Consider the following 7544-nt stretch of genomic DNA (forward strand, 5'->3'; position numbering starts at 1 on the left):
GAGCATTTAGAGGCAAGTAGCGCGAGAAGATTTGTACGATCACAATCACAAACATCAAAGTCAAAATAATGAATTAAGGAGAAAGTAGCAATCAAAGACGTGAATTCTACTTTCTTAACTCTACTTATTTTTTCATAAATAATAGATTCCTTAATAGGATGAAAATTTGATAAAATATAAGTTTCTACACACAAGCTTTCTTTATTACACTGTTTCTTACATGTCTCGATATCTTCCTTCTTTCATAATGAAACAAATACTATACAGTGTATAGTTTAGTGGACTACACAAGAGAAGAAGCACAATTAAAAGTGAAAAAGATGGGGACTGTAATTTGTGTAAAGGGAAGAATTATAGTTAGATACTATATGATAAAGGAATTATAGTTAAACTAGGTGATCTACCCGCGCTTCGCGCGGTCATAAGTAACCTTAATAAGCTTAAGATAAATTTCGGTAAAACAAAAGATATTAAGAATATTTCAACAAAATTTGAATGATTGGCATTATTACATATTTTAAGAACTATTAATATGTAAGAACTGTTAATATATAATGAATAATTAAAAAGTCTTGATGTTCGATCAATTTTACCATTTACATATCTTTTTACAAGCGCCACATTTATTTAGTAATATAATTATCTTCTCAATGCTGATTGATATTTCATGAAATAATTAATCATCGTTTTCGTTATCTTTTTGTACACGAAAAGTATAGAATTGTTGATATGCATACAATATACCAATTATTTTTTCAAGTTCATGGTGTTAAAGTTTTCTGAATTATTATCCATTAAAATTAATCTTAGTTTAAATAAGGCACACCATAAACGATTTAGAAGAACTTTGACTAAAACTAAGTTAATAATTATCTTGCAAGGAAATTGTTAGGCACAATCTTCTTTCGAGAATCTTCACCCTTCCCGTAATCGTAGCATTAGTTCAGTTCTTTGGCTAATAACAAAATTAAAAATGAAGGGAAAAAAAAAAAGGAAGGCAGAGTACTAAGAAAAAGAAAACAAATAGATTGCATATAGTAAATATTCGTGATTTACTCTTCTAAAACAGAGCTCTATCTTTAATTTAGAAAATGCATCTTCAATATTATTATAATTCTGATAGAAAAAGAGACAAGACTATGAGTAAAAACCACCATCTTAAGGATTTATGGAGTTACTCATTTTGCACTATTGGAGGCCTAAATTTTCAATTTATAAGTTTAGGAAAGAACTATTATTCTAGGCAGGAATAAAATCTCTTGCCCTCTTAAATATTGAATAAAAGAAAATGGCCTGAGAATAAATAACATAATTAAAGCTTGCAGTTGATACATGCATCTCTCATACAAACACTTTCATGAGACATGGTAATATGGTTAACAAAAAGAATATGTGATTTTGATACCGAAAACTCCTCGAAGTTATTTGAATATAGAAATAATACCAAGGAAAATGTTAACTTCTCAGCTTAAATTTATCTTGAATTATGTGGGGGCCAACAAATCTTGCCAAAGCTTTTCTGCAATCAAATAACATTCCTCAAAAATAAGAAAACACCAAATAAACAATTGCTCATTTGGTTGGATACCTTTATATTTTTTGAGTAAATTCATATTATTTGAATACTTTTGTATAATGTGTACGATGTCCATTTCGATTTATGTAAACCTATTTCTTTATTAGTCCGTACCAAAAGAAATGATCCCTTTATATGTTTAGAAACAATATACTTTTATACAATTATTTATAGCCACACCAAATATATATGACTCATTTAACACCACAAGTGTAAAAGTCTTCTCTTCTTTCTTAAATTTCGTACCTAGTCAAATGAGTTCACATAAATTGAAACGTAGGGAATATAGTTTATTATACATTATCAATTTATTATACATTATCAATGAAGTATATTTAAGTTTTATCTATTAATAAATTCCAAGAACTATTAACAATTAAAAAATCAAAATTACTTATTACATAGAAAAAAATTAAAGTATTATCGGTTGTAGCCCATCCAAAGCATGTTTTTATAAAAGAATGTTATTATTACCTTAGATATGATGACATAAATTAAAGGAGGAAAAATTCGTAAGTGTCCGCATAACATTTGAAAATTATAAAATGACAGTAAATAATAAATTTAAGTTAAGCACATCAACAAAAAGTAATAGTATCATTAAAATTCTAAAAGTAAAAAAGAATGATTATTATCTAACAATTGATCACATGCTATAGAACTTTTTAAAATTATAAAAGCATTAGTTAACAAATTGAATTGAGAAGAGAAGGAACAAAAATTAATTTCCTTTAAAACCTAAAAATAAGAAAATAATTACCATCTAATCTAACAATTTTATTTTCTTTTTCTCTCAGACTAAGATGCGAGAATATATGTATTCTTTTAGATTCCTACACTAAATCCTTTTTAAAAATAAAGGATACGAGTTCTCGTCTAAATTCATACATTGAATCCGTTTTAAAATAATGGATGAGTTTTTAATCATCTACCAACACAAGCAAAAATCTTAACACCTCAAATTACCAAACAAACTACAACATTGTTGGTGGTTGAAATAATCACCAAACTTACCATCTAAAAAGAACTAATAATTCAAATAATTCTCAACAAATGATTTTTTTGCTCTAAATCACAATATTATTGAAGTTAGTGATGTAATAAGTGATGTTTCAGCTTCTTTTAATAGATTTTTAAATTGACGTGATCATATAGTGTAAAAAAATTGCTCTATAAATATCATATAGCCTGCTGTAGCATGCTATTTTCTTGAATTATCACATTACATGTCAACTTAGAAACATCGACAAACTTTCAGTGCATATATAGATTAATGCCTCGTTAATTACCTTTTAACTGGCTAATTGAATATGTGTATTTCTTGGCTCAACTTTTAAGATGGATGACCTCCAGCCTCTCCGTAGTCTATGGTCTTCACGAACTGCATTTTAGTTTGCAAGAGAAAGTTACTCGTTGATAAACTCAATTCTAGATAAACTTTTCGCTAAAGCCTACAACATGGAAATGAAATCATTGGACTAAGACTAAAAGTAGAGAGGATCTTTCTGCATTTGCCTAGGGTAATAGAAATATGAAGTTAAACCTTCACAGAAGACTTTTCTGTTTGCAAGAGAAAGTTACTTGTTGATAAACTGAAGTCTAGATGACCTTTTTTTTAAAGCCTACAACATAAAAATGAACGCCAAATCATTGAAGTAACATTAGAAGTAGAAATGATCATTGTGCATTTATCTTGGGGATCCAAAATTTGAAGTTGAACCTTCAGAAAATACTTTCGGTTTGCAAGAGAAAGTTACTCGTTCATAAACTGAATTCTAGATAATATTTTCGCTAAAGCCTACAACATGATAATGAACGTCAAATCATTGGACTAAGACTAAAAGTAGAAGGGTTATTTGTGCGTTTACCTTGGGTATCCAAAATCTGAAGTTGAACCCTGTAAATTATCTCAAAATTTTAAAAGGTAAAAGTACTTAACTTGGTGGAAAAATATTCAGTATCACATGAATAATTTCAGAACCAAGTAATATACAAAAACAAAGAATGAAAATGGAACAATAAAAAAGCGTAAATCATGTTGAGAAGGGGAGAGTTCATGGGGTAATGAAGGGTCAAACTAAGCGGAGTAAACAAATCATGGGATGTTTGGATTAAAACCTCGAAGTGTCCATTCTATTTTGGCGAGGGAAAGTGACGTTCGGGGCACTGTTAAATTTTGGTGAGCACAATTAGTTTCAAACGGAAATCTTCAGTTTTCATTATATGCCTTTCCATTATGAAAGTTAAGGCAACGGTTCATTAGTTATGAAAGGATGTAAATTTAATATGTTAATTTTAAAAATATAGTAAAAAGCAAAAAAATGACAAAAAAGATAAATGTCTTTCTAAACTTTTGAGGCGTGCGCGTCACGAACGCTATGGCGCTTATATATATATATATGATATCTCCTTTTTAATTCTCGAAAGACGGTTAGAAAGGTAAAACTTTGGATATCCTTTTGGTGTTTTTAACCTCTTGCTCCATTAAGTACTGACTCAGATTTTGTCTGCTAAATTTTGAGCATACAGAAACTTATACTTTATTCTTTCTTATTAATTATTTATTCTAAACTTTTATTTCATAATATCATTATTATTTTACAAATATATGTATACATAACTTGGTCATACACGTGTAACGCACGTGTCGAGAAATTAGTAAATCTATAAAATTAGAGCCAGTGATACCCGTGACCTTCAATTCTTGGGTCTACCTCTGATGGACGTTTTATTTTAATCTTTAATATCTTTTGGAGAGTAGGATGACAAAAATTAATTTAAGGGTGCAATCTTCATTGCTGAACTGCTAATGCCAATACTCTTGGTTTTGCAATCATACAAGTTATTGGTGAACTTCATTGATTATTTTTTATTTAGTGAGTTTGGTAAAATACCAACTTTCCACTTACGGGAATAGCTATAAAATTCTAACATTTAACATTAATGGTAGGCTGAAAAGATCCTATAAGTGCATTTTGACTATGCAAAACATGATTTATCAGATAACACCAACAATATTATGTTAGGGGGGATTTTTTTTACTATTAAAATAATGTTATGCTAATTAAATTGCAAAGAACTTAATGGAATTAAGGAGCACTTTAAACACTTGTGCGTATCTTTCTTTACACCAAAAAGGCTACACTTGGTTGGTTGCATGTCCAAAATTGCATTAAAGTATCTTCTTGTTAGAAGAGAGCCGTAAAAGGATAATGTCACGTCAAAAAGAAGAAGATGAAGCCTGATGGGGGCCAAAAATGAAAGCAATCGAAGGGGTAGAGCATGTTCTATTTTTCCGGATCTCTCAAAAGCAAGCTATTAGGTTGGTAAGCTTCCAAAGAAGGGGTGCACATGATATGACCTTAGGCGACTCATACATCGGAATAAAAGAGGAAAATGAAGAACTTTATAAGGCATATCACAAGTTCACATGATATGCACGCTTTTGGGCTCGATAATGGTGTAGCCCGAAGGACAAATATGTGAGGTCTACTGGGCCAAAGTGGACACTACGTATCATGGGCTGGATCATGACATATATTGCAGTAAATTCCATGGGATAACAAAAGATTACTAATACTTTAAACAAAAAGAATTCTTATGTAGCTCACCTGAAGATTTTTTCAGGATCAGAGTTAAAAAAATGGATCTGAATTGAACAAACAAAAAGGTTTCTTTAAAAGAACGCATTCACGCAGAGTCCGGGGAAGGGCTGTAACCCAAGAAGGGATAAATAAAAGAGGAAAAAAGAACATAGAAGTACAATGAATAAAGTTAAAAGGTACAGTGGCAGAGTTTCTCTGCTGATGTTTGTGAGATAAAAAAATGTTAACATTTTGTTGTGACATCTTCAGCAACAATGTTAGAAGGACTTGAAAGAAACTGTTTTAGCCTGCCAAATTCAAGTGCAACATCCAACATTGTTGGCCTAGTTGAAGGATTGTACTGAGTGCACATTAGGCCAAGTTCTGTCAGCTCCAACACGATATCGTGCCATATATTGCTATGGTCAGATGGAACTGCGGTACAAGTTGCACATCTTCGTAGCGTTTCTTCGATCATAGGCTCGAGTTTATGTGGATACTGACTCTTCACCCATTCGTGCAAGCTCGAGCCTTGTTGAAAAAGAATGTCGGTGGGACGTTTCCCTGTCACAATCTCAAGTAAAAGAACTCCAAAGCTAAATACATCTCCTTTTGTTGAAGCCATCCTTCCCATTCCATATTCTGCAATTGACAAAGCAAAGAAAAGAAAATTAGGCATGTGATTGAAATTCAATAATCAAATGGACACAAATATTACTCCCTCCGTTTCTATTTATTTGATTGGGAACATAATTTAAGAAAGTAAAAAAGACTTTGGAATCTTGAAGTCTTAAACTAAAAATATATATAATGTACCAGAATGCTCTTTAATCTTGTGGTCTTAAACATGTCATATGGAATGTTGAAATTAAAGAGTTGCCAAATATAGAATGTGTCATTCTTTTTTAAACCGACTAAAAGAGAAAGTAAGACAAACAAATTGAAACAAAGGAAATAGTTACCAAAGATATATCATTAATTCATTATACTAACCAGGAGCAATGTAACCAATTGATCCACAAAGTAATCCATCTGTGGAGTTGTAAGAAACCGATTCATCGACGGGATTAGTATTTTCCTCAACAGCTTTTACTAATCTTGAAATTCCAAAATCTGTGACCAAAGCTGTCATGTTAAAATCAAGAAGAATGTTGCTTGGCTTTAGGTCACAATGCACGACTTTAACGGGCGAATAATGGTGTAAATAGGCCAACCCCTCTGCCACGTCACTACAAATGCTAACCAATTGAGCCAAGTCCAGCTGATGCCCGAGCCCGTGGCTCGGGTACAGATGGTTTTCTAAGCTTCCGTTTGGCATCAATGGGAAGACAAGAGCTTTAAAATCTGGCTTGCTACACGTCGTTATGATCCTAATCAAATTCCTGTGCCTAGTCCTTTTCAAGATTTGACATTCCCTTTTAAAGCTCCCTGAAATCTCTCCACCTCCTTTTGTATCAATTACTTTAACAGCTATGCTCATGTTGTTTTTTAGCACTCCCTTATAAACCCGCCCATATCGTCCTTCTCCTATTACGTTCGAGCTGCTAAAACCTCTTGTCGCTTCAATCAGCTGCATATGTGAAATTCTCCGGTACTTTTGCTCTTTCCTTCCACCACCTTGTTCCGTATCTTCGGTTACCTTACTATTAAAACCTGCCCTGAATTGGGACCTTAGTACGAGAGGGTACCCAACTACACAAAAAATGGGAGTTATAAGCAATGAAAGGAGGATTGTGATTATAAAATGACCACGACCTCTCTTTTTGTGGCAACTTTTCATGCCTTGTACTGAGCCACAAAGTTGAAAATTTCCCAAGAAGGAGCTAATGGTTTGTGATGTAAATGCACCAGTATCGGTCACGTTTCCCGAGAAATGGTTGTAGGAAAAATTGACCTTTTGCAAAGTAGACGATGCTTGAAATGTTTCCGGTATCTCTCCACTCAATACATTGAACGAAACGTCAATTTCCTTAAGGTAAGGCAATCTCCCTATCGACGATGGAATAGGTCCTTCTAAAGCATTACGCGATAGATTCAAGTATTCGAGAGCAATGCAGCTTCCAAGCTGCGACGGGACATTAGCTGAGAGATTATTTGACGACAAATCAATTGCCAGCACCATATCCATTTTGCTAAGCTCTAAGGGAATAGGACCGTGTAAGTGATTACTAGACAAGTTAAGATACAGCTTCAAGCTACTTAATCCAGCAACTTCACTTGGAATCGTGCCCGAGATTCTGTTGTTAGAAATATCAAGTATTTCCAAGTTAACACATTCTCCTAGGTTCGGGGGTATCATTCCAGAGAGCTGATTGTCGTGCAACAAAAGTCTTCTCAGTTGTGGAAGATTAGCAAAAGTATCGGGGATCAATCCAGATAGCATG

The 7544-nt window shown here is 32.8% G+C and overlaps 1 protein-coding gene across 1 annotated transcript; it reads right to left on the bottom strand.

Moving 5' to 3' along the window:
- Positions 1-5291: 5291 nt before the first annotated feature.
- On the bottom strand, positions 5292-7543 carry LOC132039203 (putative leucine-rich repeat receptor-like serine/threonine-protein kinase At2g24130). Its single transcript, XM_059429739.1, has 2 exons — positions 6154-7543; positions 5292-5802 (listed from the first exon to the last, which is right to left on the bottom strand). Exons 1-2 carry the CDS (start codon positions 7541-7543, stop codon positions 5405-5407), a joined length of 1788 nt encoding a protein of 595 aa, XP_059285722.1. The 3' UTR covers positions 5292-5404.
- Between the last annotated feature and the right edge of the window lies 1 nt (position 7544).

The sequence above is a fragment of the Lycium ferocissimum genome, chromosome 12 (genome assembly GCF_029784015.1).
Source record: "Lycium ferocissimum isolate CSIRO_LF1 chromosome 12, AGI_CSIRO_Lferr_CH_V1, whole genome shotgun sequence".
In the NCBI taxonomy this organism is placed as follows: domain Eukaryota; kingdom Viridiplantae; phylum Streptophyta; class Magnoliopsida; order Solanales; family Solanaceae; genus Lycium; species Lycium ferocissimum.

Bases quoted from the DNA above. Each gene is read 5' to 3' on its own strand.
- LOC132039203 (XM_059429739.1), bottom strand. From the start codon at position 7,543: ATGCTATCTGGATTGATCCCCGATACTTTTGCTAATCTTCCACAACTG. The intron at 5,803-6,153 runs GTTAGTATAATG...TGTCAATTGCAG, and splicing joins AATTGGTTACATTGCTCCTG to AATATGGAATGGGAAGGATG.